The 27,344-nt window shown below is 42.4% G+C and overlaps 1 protein-coding gene across 2 annotated transcripts in view; it reads right to left on the bottom strand.

Moving 5' to 3' along the window:
- The window catches only part of PRKDC (protein kinase, DNA-activated, catalytic subunit), a 213,971-nt gene that overhangs the window by 39,454 nt on the left and 147,173 nt on the right, over window positions 1-27,344 (bottom strand). For both annotated transcript variants that reach the window (XM_061598396.1, XM_061598388.1), the window contains 8 exons: window positions 21,870-22,059; window positions 20,650-20,824; window positions 17,598-17,788; window positions 16,749-16,929; window positions 15,776-15,936; window positions 13,301-13,512; window positions 1,227-1,314; window positions 897-1,040 (listed from right to left, as the gene is read on the bottom strand). In XM_061598396.1, coding sequence (XP_061454380.1) covers window positions 897-1,040; window positions 1,227-1,314; window positions 13,301-13,512; window positions 15,776-15,936; window positions 16,749-16,929; window positions 17,598-17,788; window positions 20,650-20,824; window positions 21,870-22,059 — 1,342 coding nt within the window. The remainder of the gene's footprint in view (window positions 1-896; window positions 1,041-1,226; window positions 1,315-13,300; window positions 13,513-15,775; window positions 15,937-16,748; window positions 16,930-17,597; window positions 17,789-20,649; window positions 20,825-21,869; window positions 22,060-27,344) is intronic.

Consider the following 27,344-nt stretch of genomic DNA (forward strand, 5'->3'; position numbering starts at 1 on the left):
ACTCCCTGGACCCATCCTGTCAATCTCCACCCTACTAGATTTCACCAACCATGATGGGCAGGGTTTGAGAAGCCACGTAATTGGCCTCACCACTGTAAGTGTCCTTTCTACATTCTCGAGATGCAACGATTAAAACCATAATTCAACAGTGCTCAAGAGACCTCCAACAAGCCTAAACCAATTCTAGCATCAAGTTCAGCATGGATCCAAGTGATTTCCCTCCTCAAAGTAATTCGCAAATCTTTCACAATATGCTACTAAATGATCTGTTGTTGATACCGCACTGGTCTGGTCCAGACAGTTCACCACTCTAAACAGCTCTACTGGGAGATTCACTGAGGATCCAATACAGGCAAAAACATACTCTCTTTGCCACTACTACTGCCATGTGGGAGGAGCAGCTATGTACTGATACCTCATTTGGTCTGATACTCACCAGGACTTGCGCCACCTGCACTCTAGCCATTGTCCATTTAACTAGTTAATCACTTGACATAACTAAATGAGAATTTGCAATATTCTTGGCAAACTACCAGAACTTATTATCTTTCTCTTGTACCCTGTGACGTGCAGGTTTTGCATGGTGTTTGATACAGTTATACACAATGCTGAACAAAGAGAAGGTGCCAGCTAGTGTATGTCAAATTGACAGAACCACAATACTTACCATAAAACTCTGGTCACATCAACAGTTCCTATGGATTAACCCAGAAGACAAGGGGTATGTATGTGTGTATGTGCATATGTATATGTATGTATGTATAAACACACACACACATATATATATTGCTATGCATCTCTTGCTATACATTTCTAATATTCAACCACATATGGTTTGAATAATATTCTAATTTCAATATGGTTTGAATAATATTCTAATATTCAACCAAACATACCTGAATAAATCGCTTTCTGAACAACCCAAGACCTGGAACCTGTACATTTCCCAAATTCTGGTACATTCCATCATACAACTGCTGAATTTTATTTTTATTTCTCTTAGTTTTCCCCAGCTCATTTTTGACATCTTCAGCCCAATCCTGTGAATCCAGAATAAAAACAGTTTTCTTGAATACAAAGGACAAAAGTTTAAACATAGTGGCTGGCTACTAGTGGAAGTCAGGTAAATTCAGTAATTATTCAGATTATCTGAAGGCTCAATATATAAATTTTAAATATCATGCCTTCCAGATCCTCTCACATTACGAAGGACTTGGTTACTGTACCTTGAAGAGCATTGCAGGGTTGGAAAGCTGCTCCAAAGCATGGACAAAATCATGCACCGCTCCTCCTCGGTCCAATTTACTCTTCACCCTATAAAAGAAGGAAGCATCACAACAGGAAGATGGGAAATCATCACACAAGCATTCTCTTTTGCTTTGTGGCTAGCTAATATAGTTCAATTCCTCCAACACCAAAGAAGTTTTGTTAAACAGAATAAAAAACCTGCAAGATCAAAGCAAAAGACTGGTTACTTATTTGTGAAGGTTTCCTTTCTCTCTCTCTTTCTCTGTGTATGTGTGTGTCTGTCTGAGAGAGAGTGAGAGAGCATCCAAATAACTATGTGTTAACACCCCCCCACACACACACAGCCTAGCCAGGTAGGGATACGTCATCCAGATACATATTGACTAGGCAGCTCCCAAGCCTTCTCCGCAGTTTCATCCTGTGGCCCACCAAGGGACAGAGCAGAAGAGAAGCAAAAGAGAACAAGTTCCTACAAACAAGCATGAGAAAACCTGAATTAAAACTGTTGAATCTAATTTAACCTACAAGAACTTGGAACAGATACCTGGGCAAATTGGATGGGGCTGGATGCCGCCTAAGTGCCATGAGAAGGAAGCTTCACAGTAAGTGACCAACATTTTGCTCCCTGCTTGGCATGCAGGAGGCATCCAGATAAAAACTGGACTTGCCCAAGCAACCCCAGAACTACAGGGAGGGCTCCAGCAGATGGAAGAGTTCAGGAAGATGGCAAGACCTACTGCAGAAGCTGCCTTCCAAAGGCCACTTCCACAGAGGCCTGAAGAAGAAGGTATGTGCAGAGAACTATATGGCAATCCTGCAAATTTCCTTAAGTGAATTATTAGCTGAAAATGCAAACAAGACTGTTGCTGCCCTGGTACAATGGGCTGTGATGTTAAGGGCTAAAGGAAGGTTTTGAGCATCATAAATTGTAGCTATGCAAGGCTGAACCTACATGGCCAATGTAGATCTGGAAACTCCTTTGCCCAAGGAAGTGGGGTAGAAGAAAACATACAACTACAAAATTAGACTGTCAGAATTAGGCCCAGTAAAGACCTAGAGGGCGGCCCAAAATTCCAGCCAATTTATGCTAAAAACGTTCTCCTGAGGACTCCATGCCCTCTGAAATAATTGACCCTGACAATGTGTCCCTCAGCCCAACACCACTAAAATGTGAAGCTCCTTTTGTTCTTTTTGTAGGTCCTGACATCTCTTCCCCCTTGCTGCTATTTTCGAAGCAAAAAGAAGGAAAAAAATAAGTTCTAAAAATAAAGTTTTAAAAAGGAGGTGGCGAAGGAGCTGGAGGCAAAATAAAGGTAATTGAGGAAAGAGAAAAATCAGATTTAATAAGCTTCCTAATCAATGTAAATCTGGATCACATATCCCTGTCCTAGGTGGTGGGGAGTTAACCCATTGTTTTCTGGACGCCTCCTGCATGTCAACCAGGAAACGTAGGGTTATACACACAAAACATTATCATGTATTAAAAACCAGTTTAAGGCCTAAGGCTACAATCCTAACTGTGTCTATTCAGAAGTAAGTCTCACAGAAATTAACAGGGCTTACTTCCAAATAAATGAGGTTAGGGATTGCAGCCTAATTTCTTTAAACAAGGAATTACATGGAAGCCACTTTAAAACAATAGTACAAAAACTGTTTTGCATGGCATGTTGTTCATGTTCAGATGCCTACTTTTTGGATCCACTGATTTTCAACAAGCTACCAAACACAGTTATTTTTTCTGCTTGAGACTGGTTACTGCAAAGGGCAATCAACCGAACACAAATGGCTCATCACAGAAATCACGCTGTTGCATTTAACTTGACAATCACATAGTATGTTCTATACAATAAACCAACAAAAATGAGTTCAAAGCCCATTTCAATGTATCTTTGTCCAGTAATCCTTTGTAATGACAGTCTTTGTAAGATACCGAAAATGTCACGAGAGGAAGAATAGAAATCTTTAAAATAACTAAATCTAAATAAATTTTAAAAAATTTAGAACCTTTTCAGACACTCATATTCTCCTGGTTAGATTGAGATATCTTAAACTTAGCCAAAGAGACTGATACAGCAAGCACTCCTTTTCTCAGTGAATCACTGTTTCTAATCAGAACATTAATTGAAATTACTGAGAAGGAACCATTTTACTCACCAGAAAAGTGTTTCTCAGTGGGCGCCAGGACACCGCCAAGTGGGTATTGTGTTCCTTGCTAGTGCTTGAGGCAGGAAAGAGTTAACACTCCAAAACGACCGTTAATGCGGCCCCTCCCACGGAGTGCTAGTTCGCCGTCTGGCCAAGCTTAAAATATAAACTTATACATATGTAAAAAACTGTGACAACATTAACTGTAATTATGAAAACATACATTGTACACTTAAGTTGTAAAAAACAACTATACAGTCTCTACTCAGAGCGACTGCCAACTCCACTGAATGATACATGGGATAGGAGTGATCATTGACTCTTCAGTGTCCACCCGTTTTATTATCATGTTTCCTGTCGTGTGTATCCCAGGGTGGGCCTTGGCGGTGTCCTGGCGCCCACTGAGAAACACCTTTCTGGTGAGTAAAACGGTTCCTTCTCCAGTGGGCACCCCCAAGTGGGATGTTCCAGAGCTGACGTATTGATTGGGTGGGTACATAAATGTTCAATGATCACTCAGGACCTGCTGAATAACTTGCCTCCCAAAGGCTGCTTCAGCTGAAGCATAAATATCTATTTTATAATGTTTAGTAAAAGTGTTAGGGTTTGCCCAAGTGGCCGCCCTACATATTTCTTGAAGAGATGCATTTGTTGAATAAGCTGCAGCCCTTAATCCATCTCGCCAAAGTAGAGGAGGACACCTTTTTACCGAGAGTAGTTGGGTGGTAAGAAACAAACAAAGAATCAGTTTGCCTTATTGGCCAAGTCCTATTTACATATACTTTAAGTGCTCTCCTCACATCCAATGAATGCCAAGCGTGTTCTAGAGGATGCTTTGGCAAAGGACAAAACATTGGCAATACTATTTCCTGCTGACAATGAAAGGCTGAATTAACTTTTGGAACGAAAGTAGAATCTGTTCTCAAAATGACTCTGTCAGTATGGAAGATACATAGATGTTTTGCCACGGAGAGAGCTCCAAGTTCGGATACTCGTCTAGCTGATGTGATTGCTATGAGAAATAATACTTTGAAGGAAAGTATTCGTAATGTAGACGTTTTCAATGGTTCAAATGGCGGTTTTTGAAGAGCTGCCAAGACCTTGTGAAGATTCCATGTTGGAAAACGATGATGAACAGGTGCTGACAATAGTGAAGCCCCTCTTAGAAATTGTTTTACATAGGGATGAGCTCCCAGTGATGCATAAGACGACTTAGACAGGACTGTGGACAACGCAGATGCTTGTCGCCTCAAAGTATTGGGTCTCAACCCATTCTTCAAACCAGCGTTTAAAAAGGATAACACCTCTGCAATTCCCAACTTCCTAGGTGTAACATGATTCCTATTACACCATTTCAAAAAGGCCGCCCAGGTATACTGGTAGCTTCTTATTGTGGACTGTCTTCTAGATGCCAATATTGTGGTTACCACTTCCGTTGGTAATCCAGCCCTCAGCAATTTGCCCTGCTCAATTTCCGTGCGGTTAAGCTCAACCATTGAAGATCGGGGTGACGAAGCGGTCCTTCTAGCAGCAAATCTGGTCGAAGAGGCAGACGCCATGGGGGCTCGACAGATAGGTTGACTAGCTCTGAGAACCATGGCCTCCTTGGCCAATCTGGTGCTAGTAGAACAACATTGGCCCTCTCCATCCTTACCTTTTTCATTACCCGAGAAAGCAATGGAAAAGGAGGGAAGAGATACAGTGTTGCCTTCGGCCAAGGAGAATTTAGGGCATCTACACCCTCTGCTCTGAGAGATGGATAGCGAGTGTAATACCTCTTCAGTTGATGATTGACATCTGAAGCGAAAAGGTCCACATCCATCCTTCCGAACCTTCTGCGTATCTGTTTGAACACATCTTTGTGCAACTGCCACTCTCCCGGCAACATCTCCTGTCTGCTTAACCAGTCCGCTTGTACATTCTCTACTCCCTTTATATATTCCGCTGTCAATGATTGTAGCGTGTACTCTGCCCAGGAAATTAGTAGAGATGCCTCCTGATGAAGAACCAGTGACTTTGTACCTCCTTGACGATTTATGAACGCTTTCACACAGTTGTTGTCTGTTCTCAGCAGCACATGTTTGAGATGGAATAAAGGCACAAAATTTTGCAGCGCCAACCGTGCTGCCCAAAGTTCTAGTAAGTTGATGCTTTGGTTTGATTTGTGAGGGGACCAAGATCCCTGCAGGATTTGACCTCTGCAGTGAGCTCCCCACCCCTGGAGACTCGCATCTGATGTGACAGTCTCCCGTGGTGTGTCCTTTAAGGAAAGTCCTCTGCGTAGATTGCAATCCTTTGTCCACCAATGAAGAGCGGTTCTCAGTCGTAACGTCAGAGGAACCTGGAGATGCATGGAATGTGCTATCTGCCACTGGTATGGTAACAGTGTCCATTGTAGAGGACGAACATGAAACCTGGCCCATGGCGTAACTTGGATAGAGGAAACAAGCATGCCTAAAACCCATGCTAAGACCATCAAGTCCTCTGCAGGCTTCGCTAACAATGGTTGAACAGCCAACTTTATCTTTTGAACTCTGTCTTCCAAAAGAGAAATTGTCTCCAGTTCCGTTATCTATCATTGCTCCCAAATGCTGTAAACGTTGTTGAGGGAACAAATAACTCTTGGGGATGTTGACTAAGAATCCGTGATCGTGGAGAATTGCTAGTATGGTGTGAATGTCCTGATAAGCTGACTGTGCTGTGTGTGAACGAATCAGAATGTCGTCTAAATATGGGTAAAGACTGACTTCCGGGAAGGGTGACTTCGCTTGTGCCTGCTTTTGGGACGGGCTCCCGCCTCAAAAGAAGCTTATTCAGATATAAATCAGTCAGAACATTTTTTTTTTGACTGATGAAATTTCTCCCGGGCAGGGAGAAACGTAGAGATCAACCTCAAAAGCCTGTTTTTGTTGGGAGGACTGGATTTCATTAATTTATGAGATAAGGTCCAGCCAACAATGCCGGACGGACTTCCTAACAAGCTCTATCTGTTTAAGCGATACGTTTATCTTTTCTTTAAAGAGAGAACGGACTAACAGGCAAGCACCCTTCTTTCTATTATTTTTTTTACTTGGTTTAAATTGTTGCAGCAAAAGGAGATTTGTCAGATTGATCGGCTTTGGACAACTTCTGGGTGAGATATAGCTCTTCTCTGTTATTCACGAAATTAACAGCTTATCTCTGTTTCTGTCGCAAAAAGCTGTCCTGGAAGTGCATTCTAAAGATAATAAACAGAAGAGGGATTTCTATTCCTGATTTCTATTCCGAGGAATATTATATTGTCTGGGACTATTCTCTTTTTGGTCTATTTTATTTTGACGAATCTGCTTCTTCACGACACCACTAACTGTTTTGATGCTGGGAACTAAATTTGTTTTGCATTCTTGAACATAGAGAGATAAGGCAGGTTGCTCTGTTTATACTGTGATGTCATCAAGCCTGGAATATTAACCCAATTGTTGCTGAAATAAGAAGTGGTTCTTTATTTTTGTTTTGCTTTGTTTTCGTGGTTTTAAAAATGGCAATCAAGAAAGTGGCTGAGAATCTGGAAGTAACTATGTTTCAGAAAATAATGGATGAGATTGAGATAACGAAACAAACCCTGCGACAGGGTAGTAAGGAGCTGAAAATTGAACTGAGCAAAATGACGCAGGAGCTTAAAGAAATAGGGGATCCTGTGAGAGAGGAGGATGAGATCAGAGATGAGAAAAGAAAAAATAAAGGGAAGATACAAGCCCTGGAGATTGGAACAAATGTGGAATTGGAAAAAGATCTGGAGTTTATGGACTTCAGAAATAAAATCTACTGTTTGGAATTTAACGTTATCTCTGAAGAAATTAATGAAGATATTAGAGATAAAGTTATCAATGGCTTGGATAATCTTCTGGACTGGAATGATGTGATGGAGCTTGATATAGAGAAAATCTATGGAATTAACTGCAGCCATGTGACAATGGAAAAACTCTTAAGAGATGAGCCAGTGCATTTTGTAAAAAAGAAGAACACAGATATGACTTTACAACAGTATTTCAGCAACTTATTCAGAATGGATGGCAAGAAAATATTTGGGACAGAGGAAATTCCCATCAGACTCTTATTATATGACTATGGCTACAACAGCAAGATTATTATGGAATATTGATAATGGAAGATTGGACACTGAAATTACTGGACTTAACAGGACTATTGAAGATGGAAGATGGAACTAATAGGGATAATGGAATAATGGCTATTGAAATTATTGGACCTAACAGATTCTGATGAGATGGATTAATCGAAATGTTTATTTGGACTATGGTTATGACAATAAGATTATTATAATTATTAACGAGATGGATTAATTGACATGTTTATTTGGAGAAAAATTGATAGATATATTTCTTAAAGAATTGAAACCTCTCTTTGACTTTTTGTGGAAAGAATAAAGTAATGTTTATGAGATTTGATGATTAATTAAGATAACTACTGGAGGAAAGTGATTTTATAATATGATTTAAGAGACAGGATTGTTATATATTGTAGACCTATAACTGATTTGATATGTGACAAATGGGAAGTCAACATTTTATTTTTTTTGTTTAATCATTTTTGTTTTGTTTTGTTTTTTGTCTTTGAATGTTTTATGATTTTGTTTTCTATGTTTTATGAAAAATTTTATGAATAAAAATTATTGTAAAAAAATAAATAAATATGGGTAAAGATTCAACCCATGTTGACGGAGATGCGCGACATGGGTCACCAGAATTTTTGTGAAGACCCTCGGCGCTGACGCCAAGCCAAAGGGCATTGCCCTGTACTGATAGTGTTGATTGTTGTAAACGAAGCGGAGGAACTTGTGGTGCTGCGGATGGATTGGCACATGTAAATATGCTTAGGTTAGATCTATGGAAGCTAGGAAGTCTCGAGGCTGAATAGCTTCTTTTATGGACACCAATGTTTCCATGCAAAATTTCCGGTATCTGACAAATCTGTTTAGAAATTTTAGATCGAGCACCGCTCTCCAATTGTTTCCTTTTTTGGGCACAAGAAAGAGAACAGAATAAACCCCTTGAAATTTCTGGTGCTGCTGAACTGGTTCTATGGCTGCTATCTGCAACAGATGTTGTATCGCCTGTTGTAGTAGCCTGTGCTTCTCGGGATGTGCCGAAACAGGTGACCAGAGAAATCTGTTTGGAGGTATAGCCTGAAACTATCTGATACCCATACTGTAGAGCATTCTTTACCCAGCGGTCTGATGTTGTCAGCTGCCAAATGTGTGCAAATTTCAGCAGGCGCCCACTGGTATCTGCAATAAGTCAGAATTGTCTTTGTTGTCTTCCACCTCTGTGGGTAGCTGAGAATGTATTTCGCGCTGCTGATTGTTGTTGGTTGCGCACTTGGAATCTTGGACGACTCCAAACTTGTCTGTTAACACGGAAATCTCGCCCCCTGCCTCCAAACCTAGATGGACGAAAGGACTGGTATGGCTGAAAATGGCGAAAAGGTCGCCTGTCATCTCGTCTTTTACTTGCTACTGGCATTGCCTTCTTCTTGTCTCTTGTTTCAACTAGTACTGCACTGAGCAGAGTTTCACCAAATAATTTCTTGCCTGCATATGATTCTGTTGCCAACACCATGCGAGAAGAAACGTCCGTCTCCCAATGACGAAGCCACAAAATACGCCTAGCTACGACCTCAGCAGCCATGGCTCTAGCTGCGAATTGAGTAGCATCCATTGTTGCATCTGCAATGAAAGCCTGTGTCATTGATACCTTCAAAATTGTTTTCCTAAGTCTGTCTTGGTCTTGATCTGGATTTTCCAAAACTTCATCTAACCACAATAATGCAGCCCTTGAAAACACAGATGCTGCTATAGATGCACGTACCGACAAGGCTGACGCTTCATGGACCTTTTTAAGTGCCATATCTAACTTTTGTTCTGTAAAATCTTTCAATTGAGCATCCCCTTCTCTTAAAAGGAAGTTTCTAGAAACTAAGGCAGAAATTGGAGAATCAATGTCTGGAGTTTTCAGCTGCTCCATAAACTCTGGGTCCAATAAGTATAGTTTCTTAACATACGTCAGTGACTTGGTAGACTCAACTGGTGAGTGCCATTCAGATTCCACTATTTGTCTGAGCAGTGATGGTACCTTAATGACCTTATCTGTAGACTTTGGTTCCGGAAGGACAGATGCGCCTCTAGAGGTAGAAGGTGCCTGTTCTGTAACAACATCATTCAAATCTAAAGCCGCCATAGCCTTGCATAGCAGAGGCAGATAGTAAGTGCTATGAAACAATCTATTGGAGTGGTGCTCTTCCGGTTGTGAAGAATCACTCCATTCATCTGATTCGTCTTCGAAATCAAGCACTGAAACATCGTGCATAAACTGTTGCCTAGCAAACTTTGATCTGTCTGGTCTGTCAGCTAATAAGCCCTGTGCTCTACCCCGGCCACATCATGTGGATCTGGTGATCCATTTGCAAGGTCAGTGTGGAGCTGCTGTTGCTCAACTTATTTATTTATTTATTTATTTATTTATTTAATTTCATTTATAAACCGCCCATAGCCAATGGCTCCCTGGGCGGTGTACAACATACAATAATACAATAAATCAACAAAAATCACTAGATATAAAATACAGATACATAATAACACTAAACAGTATTGAGATAACTAAAACATTAAAACATTAAAATATATAAAATGCATTAAAATGCCTGGGAGAATAGGAAGGTTTTAGCCTGGCGCCGAAAGGATAACAACGTAGGCGCCAGGCATACCTCCTCGGGGAGACTGTTCCACAATTCGGGGGCCACCACTGAAAAGGCCCTGGATCTTGTCATTACCCTCCGAGCTTCTTGATGAGTCGGTACTCGGAGGAGGGCCTTAGATATTGAACGAAGTGCACGGGTAGGTTCATAGCGGGAGAGGCGTTCCATCAGGTATTGCGGGCCCACACCGTGTAAGGCTTTATAGGTCAATACCAGCACCTTGAATCTGGCCCGGAAACATATCGGCAACCAGTGCAAGCGGGCCAGAACAGGTGTAATATGTGAGGACCGATTGGTCCTTGTCAACAGTCTGGCTGCTGCGTTTTGCACTAGCTGCAGCTTCCGAACCGTCTTCAAGGGCAGCCCCACGTAGAGTGCATTACAGTAATCCAGTCTAGAGGTCACTAGAGCATGAACAACTGAGGCGAGGTCGTCACCGCACAGATAGGGAAACCTGCCTGATTCATCTGATCACTGCACTGTCGTATAGTGTGTTGCCAGTGACTTTGTCCTGGTGCATGACTGCGCTGTTGTGCCTGTACAGGAACCACTTGAAAAGACTGGCGAAAAGCAGCTAGTTCTGCTGATATATCACCCATGAGAGCCTTTCTAATATAATTTAATTCTGCAGCTCCTAAATGAAAAGACTTCACCTGTTGAAGTTCCTGATCTGAACATGAGGTGGCAAGAGAGGCCATCTGTGTAGAGTTGAATTGATGCTGGTTATGATTAGATCTGTCACGCAAAACTCTGTGCTGCTGTTTATGACTGTGCCCATTAGGCGCAATATCACTTACAGGCTCTATAGCCCCAGTGCTCTGTGGAACCTCAGGGTGATGAATATTAAAACCTGTAAATTGCTCATCATTTTCCTCAGAATCTGAGCAAAAAAGGACTGAAGGATCTGGAATCTCCTCCTGCTGTGAGGGAAATTCAGCGTTTACTGTACTCAACTGCTGTGATTGCTGTCCTAGATACAGCGCCCTTCTGGTTTGTAAGGAAGCATTTTTCTTATATTCTGTGGCTCCCTCAGCAGCAACCCTTCCTGATTGCTCTGCAGTATGGCTAACTGTATGTTTTGTTTTAGTCATATGCTTGCGTCCTGATCGCTCTGCTACCGCAGTGCTGACAGGCTTTTCTGCACATTTAACTGCTTCCATACTTTTACGTCCTGATTGCAGTGCTACCGCACTAGCTACAGGAGATGCAGTATCGTTAAGCGCTTTTAAATTTTTCCACCCTGATTGCTCTGATACCTCATCGCTTACAGGGGAAACAGGTGCATGTTGATTAACGGCCGTTCTCTGTGCTACCGCAAGAGTAATTGGGCCGCGCAGTGCCTGTGAGGCTGTTTGATTAAAATGGCGACCGCCTTCGAGAGCGCTGCAATGGCTCATCTTTTTAACTGCTGGTTCATGCGAGCGAGCTGTAGGTGCTACCGCACCAAGCGCTGCGACCGTTCGTTTGGAAAGCCTTGAAGAGACACTTTGTTGCTCCTTAGGCATTTCGCTTTCAGCAGGAAAGACCAATTTATAATGGGAAGAAAGCTACTGTTCAAATCATGAAAAGAGAGAAAATCACCCCGAAATTCATTAACGTAGGGAAATATCATTAACAGAAAAATCCACAGAGAAATTTATTACTGAGGAAAACCTCCCCGGAAATTCATTAAATGAGGGAAATATTAATGGAATGCATAAATAGAAAATCACAGAGAAATTCATTAATGAGGAAAATCTACCCGGAAAACCATTAAGTGAGGGAAATATCACTAAGGGAATGCATTAATTGGAAAAAATCACAGAGAAATTCATTTCTGAGGAGAAAAATTGTACCAATTAATCTTAGGACTAACACCTATATACAACACTGAGAGAAGAGTTAAGTGAACATTAACTGCTAATAAATAACATAAATAGAGAAAAAGATAAAGATATAACTCGGCCAGACTGAAGAGCAAGGCGAAAATCAGTACTGCTCAAGCGAGGCAGCAAAACGAACTAGCACTCCGTGGGAGGGGCCGCATTAACGGTCGTTTTGGAGTGTTAACTCTTTCCTGCCTCAAGCACTAGCAAGGAACACAATACCCACTTGGGGGTGTCCTGGTGCCCACTGGAGAAACACTAAGCACAACTATTCTACATGGTTTCTTGCTTGAGAGAGTAGTTGCCCTAGTGTCACAGGCACCTATTGGATGATACCCGTGACCTCACTGCTCTAATTAGCCTTTTTATTGTCAACTTCTGCAGTTTTAAGTCTACCCCAGTTCCTAGGGGCTGTGTGCTCACCCTCTGCAGCTTTGAAGAGTATGGCTCCTACATTTAAAACAAGACCATTCCAGTACCTGGGAACATCACATCAGATGGCTAGCACTATTATTGGAAAACATTAATGTACCAAGAGTAAAAGTGGAAAGATCCTTTCCTAAAGATCTACTGGCAGATTATTTATGGGATAAAGACAGTGAAAAAACAAATAAAGTTATTTGTGGATTTATCTTCAATTAGAAACAACAGGGACAATTTTAGGAAGTTATACAATGACCATATATACATTGTATATCTCCATTTGAGGTCAGTGGGCTGGATTTAGACTGACAGTACAATTCTATGCACACCTACTCAGAAGCAAGTTCAACTGAGTACAAAGTGGCTTACTGCCAGGTAAGTGGGTATAGAATTGCAGTATAAGTTAGTTGCACTTAAGTCCCATTGATCTCAATTGTAAACTAAGTTTGTCATAGGAGTAGGAGGCATTTTTCAGTTGGGGGATCCACTGGAACATAATGGAGGGGGGTGGGGGTTGCAGGGAAGAAGAGGAATAGCCAAAAACTGCCTCCCTCTTTTGTTGCACAGATGGATGCCTTCTCTCAGTAGAAGGGAAACAATGAGTAGGAAAATAAAAACTGTTTTTACTTCTAATTTTGCTGGCAAGTATATTATAGGATGAAAAACCTAACAACTAAAAAAGGCCACAAGGCAACACCTATATTTCTCCACATACCATGTTTAGCTTTAATACGTTCATTTAAAAAGTACAGTGTATAAAATTATTTGCAAGCATGTTCATGTTTTTCAGAAGGTGTAGTTTATCTTTACAAATAAACTTTGCAATAAATATGACTTGCTTCCAAAAATATTTTGATCATTAATATCACCTCGCTACAAACTCTTTATTCTTATGGCCAACGATAGTTTCCTGGAAAAAAAAGCTTTCACTGCTGATCATGAAGGGATACACTATTGCCTGTGGGTAACTGTTGGCAATTTCTTCTACTGTATGTTGTACGGCAATTGCTTCCTCCTTGTCCAACATCGCCATCAACTGGCTGATCCAGCCAATGAACTGCCAACAGGGAACGGAGGAAATCTGTAAAACATATAATATCTGTGAATGTGAGAAAAAGCAAACAATATATATTTCTATCCAATCCAGATGAACAAACAGAAAATAATGCATCATTTTCCTACTGTAATCTTTCATCTGGTAATGTGTATATATTTGCATCAAATGTTGACTCAGTCAAAATGCATCACAAGTTTCTAAGAATATTAATACTGAGATAAGCAAGATTTCTAAACCAAACTGTTATAAGAAAGAAATTGTGTGCTTACTGTAGGTCTTGCAACAGCACTCCTTCAGATGTTAACAGGAGAGGAAGAAGCAACTGCATGTGCTGTTTTAGTATGGCTACCACAGACTTTCATTATTCAAGTGCAAAAACCACGTTGTTCAACCCAGAGGGGGAAAGTAGTAAAAAGCAGGGCTGTGGAACTGATTGGTCTGAATCCCAAACACAATCAAGCCAATTTGCGCCCTACCTGGATTGGGTTGAGCCAGCTACAAATCATAATAGAGTCGGGTTGATTTATTTATTTATTTATTTATTTAGTTTCATTTTTAAACCGCCCATAGCGAGTAGCTCTCTGGGCGGTGAACAAAACAGGATTAAAATACAATATACAATAAAATCAGTGACGAACAACAGCAAATTAAACAAAAACATTAAATAGAACATATTGACATTAAAATTGAACATTATAATAACATGAAAATGCCTGGGAGTATAGCCAGGTCTTAACCTGGCGCCTAAAAGAAAGTACCGTAGGTGTATCTCCTCAGGTAGGCTGTTCCATAGTTCGGGGGCCACCACAGATTTGAATTGATTTGTTGTGATTTGTGCTTATCTGTAGCTCAAAGCAGGACTGTCTTCAAAGTTTTGCAATTATTTATTAAATGCCACGTATGGAGAATGCCATGGTGGGAAAGGTCAGAGTGGTAGGCAGGGAGCTGGACTTTGCTTATTGAGGACTGCAGTACGTTGTACATAGTGCAAAAGCAGCACATGTACAGCATAATATTACATACATTAGGGCAGTAGTCTTTTTTTAAAAAAATCTTTTTTGAATAAAGCACATTTTAAAGGTGGCTAGCAAAAAAACCCCCAGAGGTCCCGCCTGAAATTTGGCAAGGTTAATCTCCTCTTGAGGGGTTACCATGTCTCCAAATTTCACACACCTATGTGAAACAACAAACATTTTATGGCCATTTTGGTTTCCCAATACCAGTGAATATTATTTCCAAAGGTTTGTATTTCTGGATCAGATAGGGATCGATCTGAACTGAATCAGTTTGATCCGGATCACCAAATCAGGCCCTAAATTGGATTGTGAGGGCCTTGCATAGCCCTAGAAAAAAACATTCCAGGTAAACTTCATATTCAGCCCTGCTGAATTGGACCAAAGGCAACCTGTTTACCACTGTTGCTCCCCAGCTACTGGTACTGAGATTCACATAGCCTCTGATCCTGGAGGAAGCATATACCCAGTCGATCACTCCGCTCTGCAGATGAGGGCTTCCTGCAGATATCATCTTATCTGGGGGTCCATTCTGCACAACATAGGAAGGGGTCTTTAATATTGTAGCACCTACCCTTTGGAATACTCTCCCCTTAAATATTAGACAGGCACCATCTCTGTTGTCTTTTCGGTGCCTACTGAAGACCTTTCTCTTTCAACAAGCCTTTTAAGTAGAAACCTTATCCCAGTCTGCGTCGGGATTGCTTTTCAAGATCTTTTATTTTTAAAACGTTTTTAAGATGCTTTCTTTTTGAGATGTTTTAGTGTTTTGTCCCTTGTTTATCACCCTGGTTCCTTCTGGGAGGAAGGGCGGGATATAAGTTTAATTAATAAATAATAAAATTAATAAATATAGTAAGCATGACTAATACCCATTGATAGCCTTATCCTCCACAAAGTTGTCTAATTCTCCAAGCAATCTCTTTCCCAATGATCACTAATGTGGAGTTCACCTTGCACAGCTGTTGCACACTGGGCCAGTATTTTCATTGAGCTGTCCACCATGAACCCAAATTCTCTCTTCTGCTCAGTCACTGCCAGCTCAGGCTTCATCAGTGCATTTATTAACATTAGGATTTTTTCCCCAATGGGCATTATTTTACATTTACTTACATTGAACTGTGTTTGCCATTTTATTGCCCACTCATTCAGTTTGGAGAGATCCTTTCAAAGCTCTTTGCAATCCCTTCATATTTTTACCACTCTGAATAACCTGGTATCATGTCAAAACCCACCTTCTTATTTTGTTTGCCTACAGGAATGGGAAGACTCACCTCGTGGGCCATAAGGCCCAAAGTCTCTGTTGGATACTTTTCTATAATTTGCAATAGCCTGGGAAATTTTAACCTAGCTTCTTTTGAATTCAGTTTCAAAGCTTTTATTATTTTCTTCACAACGATGGCTGGAAATGCCTGCAGATCCACAGCATTTATAGCTGATGAGGCACAAAAAACAAACAGAAAACCATTGAACAGAATGTTCAATCAAAGCTTTCTTTATCTATTGCAATAAGGTCCCTTACACACACCTCATGTTTTGCCTTTGTCAGACATTTTGTCTGTGATAATGTAGTTCACTGCGTCGGGCATTTTGCATATGTGGATATTATCCCATCTGTAACATTAGGACTCATCAGTATTGTTGGCTGGCCAGAATGAAGTTTAAAAATTATAACATGTTGATTTTGGGGCATCTAGTACTTTGGGGCACAGATTATGCAATCATTACCATTTAAATTAATTTCTTGAATTGTAACCTATTGTTTTTGAAACAATCTTAAGACTCGTGGGCAGTATCTCATTTCTATTTTGACAATCTGGTTTTACTTGTTTTATTTGTATTGTTTTATTGATGAATTCCACTATGGTATTTTATAATATTTAGAGCTTTATAAATATCAAAATAAATAAGTATAACTGAACATATTACTTCTCATGATGTAAAACCACCATGAGTTGATTTTACTTTATCAGTTTTGCATAGAGAAAACGTTTGTAGGAACAAACAAGTTGGTATTTACTTTACCAGAGCAAACACAAAAGGTAAAGTCCAACCTGATGCTGGATATACTAGCTCTCATCTTTTATCAGAACTTTCACTATGCAAAACTGACATAAGAGAAATCAACTGGTCATGATTTAACTATGTACAAGAAGAATGGATCTATTTCGCCTTAAATATATATTTCCCCCATCTATCTTTGTCCCAGTTGCATAACTGGAATGAACAACTCATCTTTTAGCTCACCTGCTGTGCTTTCTTCTTCTCTACGGAGATGACTGTCACAGAAATTAGCCAATGTCATATAAGCATCTATGACACCATTTGTATCTATGTGCTCAAGTGAGAGGGACTGTACCTCCTCTTCAGCTTTCCTTGCAGCTTTGCTGAAGCACTGGAAAGCCCTCTTGTTCAAGCCTGCTATAACCTGAAATTGCAACTTATCAGAAACCACAGAACCAAGTTCAAGAGTCACAGAAGTATACAGTTCTATTCATAAACAAAACAAATCTAAAAGAACTTTAAGGTAGCAAAAATTATATACAATTCCTTAAACAAGGCAACAAAGTGCTTTTCATGTGGGCAGATACTAAGGCACAGACACAGAAGTAGGGTCAGTTGAGAAGAAAAGGTTCATAGGAGGGAAGTAGCAAAAACTAGAAAAGTGAGATCCAGAGATGTTCATGGAGCGAGTGCATCCTCGCGCCCCCCAACAAACCTCGGGCTCTCAAAAGTGTGCCCTACTGCTGCAGCCAGCCATCATCTGCTGCTCAATCCACTCACTTTTTTTTTTAATGGTGGCAGGCCACATCAACACACTGGAACTTGTGTTACTGAGCAAAATCAAATAGTAAGAAGAAAGTTAAAAGATGTACAAGAGGGAATTACAGTTTTCACATAGTACAAAAATTAACTTACAGAAATTCATTGGGTTGCATTCAACTAAGTCCTATGCAGAGCAGACCCACTGAAATTAATGAGCCCAAGTTAGTCATGTCTATTTACTTCGATGGATTTACTCTGAGTAAATACCACCCATGGCTACAAAATGTGGTGACAACCACTATTCTTTTTTTTATGCGAGAGGAAACTTACCTTTTCAATGTTATCAGGCTTGTCTCCTGAAAGCTCCAAGACCTTTCTATTTTTTTCTTCCTCAATTTGTTCAAGACATCTAGGATCCTTGCAAAGCGCGCTGACCATAATGTGGAAAGTGGTACCAAGAAGCAGATTTTGGTTGCGGACAGTTAAGGCATTGTTGCTCAAGCTGCCCAACTTATTCTCATCTGTAGGATGAAACATTGTAAACTGATATTCTGAAATAAATATTGTATGAACTCAATAAACATGCAAATGATCAAACCTTCCCTCCCCTTCCTGCCTGCTCCCCTCCCCCTCCTTTGAGCATATGGTGAGTTGTGGCAACACCTGCCATCTCCAAAGATGGAGAATTACATTTTTGTATGTTTGTTGGTGTTTTGCTTACTTTGCTTCTTTCCTGTGTTACTACTGTTTCTATAGAGAATCTAATCTATATTTCTCTCATTATTCATCCTAGAAATCGGTGTCAAATATATTTTTATTAATCCCAAAGCCTTTTTATTGGTCAGTGTCATATGGTGGTGAAGACAGCCTATTGTTTTCAAACTGAAGGTTATGCTCTATTTCTATTTTGGGCCCATTAACAGTTGAATCTGAAACTGATGTGAAATCAGACTGATTACAATATGTTGCTACTTAAGCAATGAACGTGACTGCTGGAAAAAACAAACTTGGCCTGCCCAAGATGCACGTTTTCAGCCTGCTATGATTAAATTACTCCACCTAAGGAAAGGTGGGCATGGTCAATTAAAAACATAGAGCACACCTAGAATTTTGCTAAAATATATTTCACCTCCCACTGTTTTATCTTGAGCAAACTGAGACACTCCTCGTGTCCACTGGAAACTCTTCTGCAGAATAGTCAGTGCCATTATTCTACAATTGTTTTTGGAGCTTTTTTCAGTATTGCAAGGTGTTGCTGTACTTTCACATATTCACAGAAACAGAAGCAAAAGAAAATGATTTACTATAGGAAACTTCACTAAAATTGCAAAGTAAATCAAACATATTTAAAGTGACTATCTGAACTATATCAACTGTTTTAATAATGTTGCTTCCTCCCTGCTAAAACAAGATCAGCACAGCACATGTCTTGTTTCTGTTATTTGGGCTGATTACAGGTGTTGCCACCACTAACCATGTGCTCAGAGGCACATGTTACCAAATTCTTCCAAGTTACACAGGAAGTGGATTGGACGGTGAAAGACCAACTCAAATTGTGTTTGCATTTTGACAAATTTGTAGGGCAGTACAGTATCTCAGAGAGGAGATCAGGTCTTCTGCTCCCCTGGTGCATTCACTATAGCTGCCCAATTTCCCTGCTTTTTAAAGTTTGATAGAAGTATCTGCTGGTATAGGTACGTTCTTAAACCGCAAGGTTTTTGCCTATTAGTGAATTTCTCTGATTTTTAATCCAGGAGCTAAGAAATAGGATCCTGTGCAAGTTTGCTGAGATTGGATTGATCATTGCATGCTTACTGAGTTCAATGGGATTTACTCCCCTGCAATCATGCTTAGGATAGGTGAAACTGATCATGGGGGAGGGGGAGAGGGAGGGCGGAGGAGGGGGGGAAGGTGGGGATTGCAAGGGATGGGGAGGGGATAGGATGGAGGAGGAGGGGAGGGCAGGTTTCATCATTTGCATACCTTCTGACTTCAGTGGGATTTATGTCTGTGCAATCATGCTTATGATAGGTGAAACTAACCAGGGGGAGGGGCAGGGATGGGAGGGGCAGAGAGGGGAGGAGGAGGGAGGAAGGGGGAGGGGAGGAAGGGGGAGGAAGGGGGAGGGGAGGAAGGGGGAGGGGAGGGGAGGGAGGAAGGGGGAGGGGAGGAAGGGGGAGGGGAGGGGAGGGAGGAAGGGGGAGGGGAGGGGAGGGAGGAAGGGGGAGGGGAGGGGAGGGAGGAAGGGGGAGGGGAGGGGAGGGAGGAAGGGGGAGGGAGGGAGGGAGGAAGGGGGAGGGGAGGGGAGGGAGGGAGGGGGGGAGGGAGGGGAGGGAGGGAGGGGGGGAGGGAGGGGGAGGGAGGGGGAGGGAGGAGATAGGATGGGTGGGCACTGGGCAGAGGGGAAGCCCCTTTCCTTTCCAAAAGGAAAACATTATGAATAGTATCATTCATTTTCAGGGCTTCACCCACCTTTTTATTCTACAGCAGGCACATGTAGCCTCCCATCCAAATTTAAACCAAAGCTATCATTGGCCACATACACATCAGACCTTTATTCCACTTGAGACAGTCATGGCTTCCCCCAAAGAATCCTGGGAAGTGTAGTTAGTGAAGAGTGCTGAGAGTTGCTAGTCCTGTTCCCTTCACAGAGCTTCAAGCAGAGCAGCTGACTGTTAAACCACTCTGGCTACTGGAGGGGAATAGGGCCTCTCCTAGCATCTTTCAGCCCCCTTCACAAACTACACTTCCCAGGATTCTTTGGGGGAAGCCATGACTGTCTGAAGTGAAATAAAGGTCAGGCGTGGCTGTGGCCCCGATTAGCCAAGCCAAGCAGCTGTGAGTCTGGCTTTTAGAACACTGACAGTTGGTTCTTACTGAGCATGCCCGATGTTATAATTTTTTTAATTAATTAAAAATCCGCCAGGCATTTTTTAAACTTTTAAACAGCAGACGTTGAAGGTCAGAGTATGGGGAAGTTCAGTAATAGGATTACAGGTACTCTGTGAACATGGCTGAGTTTTAATGAATTTCAACAAATTATGAGAACTCTGACAGAAAAAAGTCCAAAAGGGGTCTGGTTTCTTTCTCTCTTTTTACACTTTCAACTCTCGATTCTCTCTGACTGTTTTGTGTATCGCCATGAAAATTTAGAGGGTTGTTAAGCAAGCGTTTCTGGGTTCAGGACTATAAGTTTTGTAAGGTTTTGTTTTGAAATGAGCTTATGGGAAGCATCAGAATGGCATGGGGGTGTTTTCAATTTAACATTGCAGAATGCAAAAAATCCATGCTGACTATAGTACCCAGGACACGCAATGAAGAAACCACTCTTAACACAGCCTAATTATATTATGCATAGCAGACACGTGTATGAAACACTTACTTAGTAGGGAGATGGTTTTGAGTACTGTAAGTATTTGTTCAGGACTATTCTGGCTTCGGCTGCGACTGTGGCTAAAACGGCAATAACTGTGGTTCCAGCTCACCAGCCAGTCTTCTCTAGTTTTAGACTCCCTGTGCAAGTCCTTCAGAAGTTTTAAGGCTACCGAGAAGCTGTTCTGCATTACCAATTCAAAAAGGGGAAAAACTCAATGCGTATATATTTATGTTATATTATATACATATAAAAACATGTGTATATATTTATAAATATGTATATTTTTCTTTTTCCCTTTCTTTTGTAATCAATAGAATTTTCTTTTTCATTTCACTTTCCTTTGTTTATCAATTTATATATTTATTTAAATTTATAAAAATGTATTAAAAAAACTCAGTACAACATGGCAAAAGGAAGGGCAAATCTATTGAATACACAAGGTAAGAAAAGGGAATTGGTAGCTGTAAGGAATCCCAGTCTGCCAACCAAGGTTTCTGAACAGATGACCAAGCTCTTATGTTTTAAAAAGCATAATTCAAAACACAGTTGCTTAAAAATTCATAATCCTGTATATATATTTTCCCAATAGCAGGAAGGAACAATGGCTACAGGATAAAGAGATTATTTTATGATATACTTCTTTGCAAATCTTTAAAATTTCCTAACCTTCAGAAATAAGTTTAACCTATTTAACCTTCATATTTAAACTTTCAAAAAGCGAGAAAGAAAGAAAAAAAGAAAGCTGTTTCATTCAGTGCACAAAGTGCCTATGCCAGGTACTTTACATAGCCTGATAGGAGTTCAGAATGTGCTTAAGTCCAACCTTGCTTCTCAAAGATGCTAAGAAAGTTCTAAATGTAACTTAAACTAAGTACTTAATAGGACAATGCCAGGAGCAGACAATGTTCCTCAAATCATAAGACCTAACTTCCTTGTATAAAATCAACTCATGCCCCTACACATTAACTTTCCTCACAGGATAGGATTAAAGAATAGCTGAAAATGTGAATTATGTACTGGTAAAATACATAAAAAGTACATAGTGTTCCTCTGTCCTTTAATTGTGTGTTCACTGTTCTAAACAACAACATTTGAAGGCAATTATAAGACTAGATCTCTCAAAGCACTTAGCACACTTGGAGGTAATTCCTTGTCATATATTATTCAAATCTACTTTTTATGTTTTTTTGTAACAGATTAAGGGCTACTAAATAGGACATAGACACCTGTTTCCTGGCACTCTCTATCATCTTCATTTTTATTGCAAATCTGCAGCTTCTAATCACTGAGTGTGTGTCTTCATTCTCATTGTCCACTGCCATTCTGAAACTAGTGTCTCCCCCTCCATCCACTTCCATACTATCTTCCAGACTGGCTTTAGGAATTCGCTCCTGAATTTTGTCAAGAAAGAAACATCTACAGAAAGATAAGGAACAGAAATTATTAGTTATAGGGTGACAGTAAGAACGAGAACATTTTGTAGAATGAGAACATTTTAAGAGAACAAGGATAAAGTGCGACAGGATCCAGGAGAAAACCAAATGATAGTAGGACAAGTGGATCACACATGATCCAGAGCTAATATATAATGATACAATATATCACATGTGACAGCATCAGTTTTTATGGCTGTCTACAAGCTGCACCTAATAATAAAGGGGAACTTGACCCACCCTTTTTGTCCTTAAACACTCACATTGATATTCGGTTACAGTGACATTAGCTATTAATTCAAGCATTCTTCAGTGTGGATTTAATAATTTTGCCAGCCACACTCTGTCTAACAACCCTTACTCTAACATGTGTACAAAATAATCAAAATGTGACAAACAGCTACAAAGTAATGGCATCTGAAGAAAGACCAACCATTAAAAACTTTTTAAACTGCTCCAGTAGTCATGTTTGTTTACTAAGCATAACTCTAATATAAAAACTTTCTGTTGCTACACGGGACATTTTTTTCCTCCAGCTTCTCAGTATTTATCCCTGTCCCCAAAAAGGAATGCTCTTGTTCAGAGCTCCAGACAGCATAGAGCAGGTGCCCTGTAGTCATGTTCAGATCTTGGAGGATGGGCTTCAGGAAAGGGAGAGGGGGAAATGTACCATTGGTATCACCTGAAGGGTGATTTTCTTAGGTAGTCCAACATCACATGGGATATAGCGCCATCTAGCGTCCGAAGGCAAGAATGGATTGAAGTCAAGACCTGGGGCATTGAGCCCCTCCCACTCCAGTTCATTCGTGATGAGACCGAAGTGAGAGACATATCTGAAAAGACAGAAAAGGCCAATGGGCCTAACAGCAAGGAAACAGTGTCCCAAAACATGACCCAAAGATCGCAAGCATATTAAACAGGTCCAAATTGGTCTTGACTTGGTAAAAAAGTTTAAATATTATAACACTGAAGAATAATAAGTGGTAAGGTAGCAAAAAACCCCAAATCCTCCAAAAAGGGAGGGCCGTGATGTCGGACTACCTAAGAAAATCACCCTTCAGGTGATACCAATGGTACATTTTCCTTAGGTAGTCCGACATCACATGGGATGTACCAAAGCAGCCCCTAATAGGGAGGGACCACCTCTTGGCTACTTAGCAGAGATAACCTGTTGTAAAACACGCCTCCCAAATGAGGCATCAGCAGAAGCGTAACGGTCTATCTTATAATGTCTTATGAAAGAATTTGGGGTAGACCATACAGCCGCTCTGCAAATCTCTGCTAGAGGAGCACTGGTTGCGAAGGCAGCCGTAGTGGCAGCTGACCTAGTGGAATGTGCCATTATGTTACGAGGCACTGGCAGCTGAAGGGACTCATAGGCCAATGCAATACAGGCACGCAACCAACAAGATAACGTAGAGCTAGACACCTTTTGCCCCAGAGTACGCGGGTGAAAGGATACAAATAAGGAATCTGTTGACCGTATGTCCTGGGTGCGAGACAGGTAGGTCTTGAGGGCCCTCCGGACATCTAGCGAGTGCCAGGCCTTCTCGAGCGGATGAACAGGATCCGGACAGAACGAAGGCAAAACAATGTCTTGGTTACAGTGGAACGCCAAAATGACCTTGGGACGGAAGGAAGGATCTAGACGCAGTACCACTGAGTCCTTATGGAAAATACAGCGATGGCGGGCCGAGGACAGTGCCCCCAACTCTGAGATTCTTCTCGCCGAGGTGATCGCCACGAGGAACAGGACTTTGAAGGTCAAAAGACGTAATGGCACAGATCGAAGGGGCTCAAAGGAAGGCCGCTGCAGGGCTTGCAGGACCTTCGATAGACTTCACTAAGGGAAGCGATGCCGAACTGCTGGCGACAGTAGGACAGCCCCCCTCAAAAAACGTTTGACAAGCGGGTGTGAACCCATAGGAATAGTAGGAGATGTGACAGAGAGAATAGATGATATGGTGGCGGCGTGGTGACGTAAGGTGTTAGGTTTCAGTCCCATCTTCAGGCCTCTATGTAAAAATTGCAGTAGATGTTGAACATTGGTCTGAGATGGTAGAACGTTTTGAGAGTCACACCAACTAGAGAAGGCAAACCAGGTGCTCTGGTAGTCACGAGAGGTCGACTGCTTTCGAGACGCGAGAATTGTGTCCACAACTTCCTGAGGCAGTCCGGAATGAATCAAATGTCCCCGTTCAAATGCCACGCTGTCAGATTGAGCCATTCAGGATCCGGATGCCAAATCGGGCCCTGAGAGAGGAGATCTGGTCTGAGTGGCAACCTCCAAGACTCCGTCACTGAAAGGGAGAGCAGATCGGACAACCACGGCCGACGAGGCCAGTATAGTGCTATCAGGACCAGATGAGCCCTTTCGCGGCGCAACTTCCTGAGGGTCCTGCCCAGTAGCAGTACTGGGGGAAAGGCATATAGGAGGCCTGCTGGCCACTGAGTCAACAGTGCATCTACTGATTCTGCGTTGTTGTCCAGATACCTGGAGAAGTAGCGAGGTAGCTGGTAATTGTGACTGGAGGCAAACAGATCCACCGAAAGGATGGCGAACCATCGTTGGAGAAGGCTGAACACCAAGGGGTGTAGCTTCCATTCTCCCGGGATCACTTGTTGTCTGCTGAGCCAGTCAGCCGCAACGTTTAAAACACCACTGAGGTGTTCTCCTCTCAGTGAAAGTAGATGTATTTCGGCCCATTGGAAGAGTTGAGACGCTTCCGTCTGGAGGCACCTTGATCTGGTTCCCTCTTGTCTGTTCAGATGTGATTTCACACAAGTATTGTCTGTGCGAATCAGTACGTGGCCCAGAAGGAGCAGGGGCTGAAAATGCCGAAGAGCCAGATGGACCGCTCTCAGTTCCAGCCAGTTGATGTTGTGACTTGCTTCCGTGCTGGACCACACTCCCTGAACATACTGGGAATTGCAATGGGCCCCCCCATCCAGACAGACTGCCATCTGTGGTGATTACAGTCCTGTCTGGTTCTTGGAACGGGGTTCCCAGTCTGAGATTTTTGACCATAGCCCACCAATGGAAGGAGGTCCGCAGAGATGGGTGCAGGTGGACTGTGCAGTCGTTGGACGTGGCAATGTCCTGTTGGAAAGGAAGTAAGGCCCACTGTAAGGGTCGAGTGTGGTGCCGAGCCCATGGCACGATGTGGATGGTCGAGACAAACATCCCCAGAGCTCTTGCCAGAAGCATTAAGTCCACCCTGGAATGACATGCGAGGTGTAGAGCCATCTCTGTGATGGCCGTAATTCGATCTGGTGACAAAAAGACCATAGCCTGCGTGGTGTTCAGAATTGCGCCCAAATGTTGTAATCTCTGAGTTGGTAGTAGTAGACTTTTGTCGTAGTTGACAAGCCAACCATGGGTGCGCAGAGCCGTGACAGCAGAGTGAACGTGAAAGAGGGCCAAATCTCTGGTACCCGCTCGAATCAACAGATCGTCCAAGTAAGGGTAAATGTGAACGCCCTGGAGGCGAAGATAAGCCACCAGGGTTAGCAGCACTTTGGTGAATACTCTCGGGGCCGACGAGAGACCGAAAGGCATTGCTCGATATTGGAAGTGATGGGGGCCGAAGGCAAATCATAGGAAACGTCTGTGGGTTGGACAGATTGGCACATGAAGATAAGCTTCTTTGAGATCTATGGAAGTCAGAAAATCCCCTTGGTGTAGCGCCTCTACAGTTGACGCCAGGGACTCCATCTTGAACCGTCGGTATTTCACAAAACGGTTGACAAGTTTGAGATCTAGTACCGCCCTCCATGACTGATCTCGCTTGAGTTAACCCCTTGTGTTCTCTCCTCCGGTGGTACAGGTTCTATTGCAGCTATGTCGAGAAGATGAGTTATGGCTTCCCGCATGATCCGGCACCTCTCTCGAACTCTGGGTAGAGTGGATGGAATGAACCTGTCTGGAGGGGTCAACCAAAATTCCAGTTCGTAACCATGGAGGAAGAGATCTCTGACCCAAGTGATCCGTGTCAGACGTAACCAGTGGCTTGCAAACATGAGCAATCTGCCCCCCACAGGGAAAGCGTCAGTATTGTCTGCGCTGACGAGCTCCCCTGCCATAAGTTGAAGTTGAGGCCCCTTGACTTCCCCTGTTCTGTGCTCTGGCTTGGAAATGTTGCCTGTTCCAGGATCCCCTGGAGGAGTGGAAATCAGAATATCGAAAGTCGCGGCCTCACCCTGCAGGCCGCGCTCCTTGAAAGGGCTGAAAGGAGTGATATGGGGTGAAACGTCTGAAAGCCCTACAATCCTCTCTCTTAGAAGTGGCCAATACAGGTCTTCGGCTGTCTTTAGGGTCTACCAAGACCGCCTTGAGGGCTTCGTCTCCAAATAGTAAAGACCCAGAAAATGGTGCTCTAGACAAGTTGCCCTTGGCCGTAGAATCAGCGTCCCAGTGCCTGAGCCAAAGGGTACGCCAAGCTACCACCTGTGAGACTAGAGCTCGCGCTCCCAGCTGGGTAGCATCCAGTGTGGTGTCAGCTACAAAGGCCGCTGTCTTGTGTAATTTTACCAGGCCCTTGCGGAGCTTGACAGGGTCTGGTTCGGGATCATCCAAGAGTTTGTCTAGCCACATCATAGCCGCTCTTGAAAATATGGAAGCTGAAGCAGACGCCTGAATAGTAAAGGCGGTAGCCTTGTGGTTCTTACGCAAGGCGTAGTCCATGTGGCGTTCGAAGGGGTCCTTTAGTTGTGATTCCCCTTGCTTTGGAAGGAGCGAGCGCGAAACCAAACTGGAGACTGGCTCGTCGATGCCTGGAACAAGCAAGCGATTCATAAAGTCTGGGTCCAGTGCATAGAGCCTTTTGGCCATAATGGAAAAGCGGCATGCCTGTAGAGGATGAGCTAACTCTTCCTTGGCCAGTTTGCCAATGGGGTCCGGCACAGGAAGGTAATGATCCAATGATTTTGGAGACTTAAGGACTTTAGCCCCTTTCATGGGGAGTGTGGTAGATTCGGGCTGTGTAGTTTGAAGGCCTAATACATCCAAAGCTCTGTGAGATAGGGGAAGAAAGTCGGCCGCATCAAATAGGCGATATGAGGTGTCCTCCTCGAAGTCTGCCTCGTCACTCCACTCATCCCCTTCGGCCTGAAGAGAATAATCCGTGTCCTACAACCCAGGGATGTCATCTCCAATCCTGCCTCTAGCAATGTCAAATGGGTTGGGCGAGGGTAGCGGTACCACCTCAGAACAGCCACATGGGGCTGGGGCACAGGAAGGGTGCTGTTCGCTGTGCTGAGTCGATGGAG

Source organism: Rhineura floridana, chromosome 1 (genome assembly GCF_030035675.1).
Source record: "Rhineura floridana isolate rRhiFlo1 chromosome 1, rRhiFlo1.hap2, whole genome shotgun sequence".
Lineage (NCBI taxonomy): Eukaryota > Metazoa > Chordata > Lepidosauria > Squamata > Rhineuridae > Rhineura > Rhineura floridana.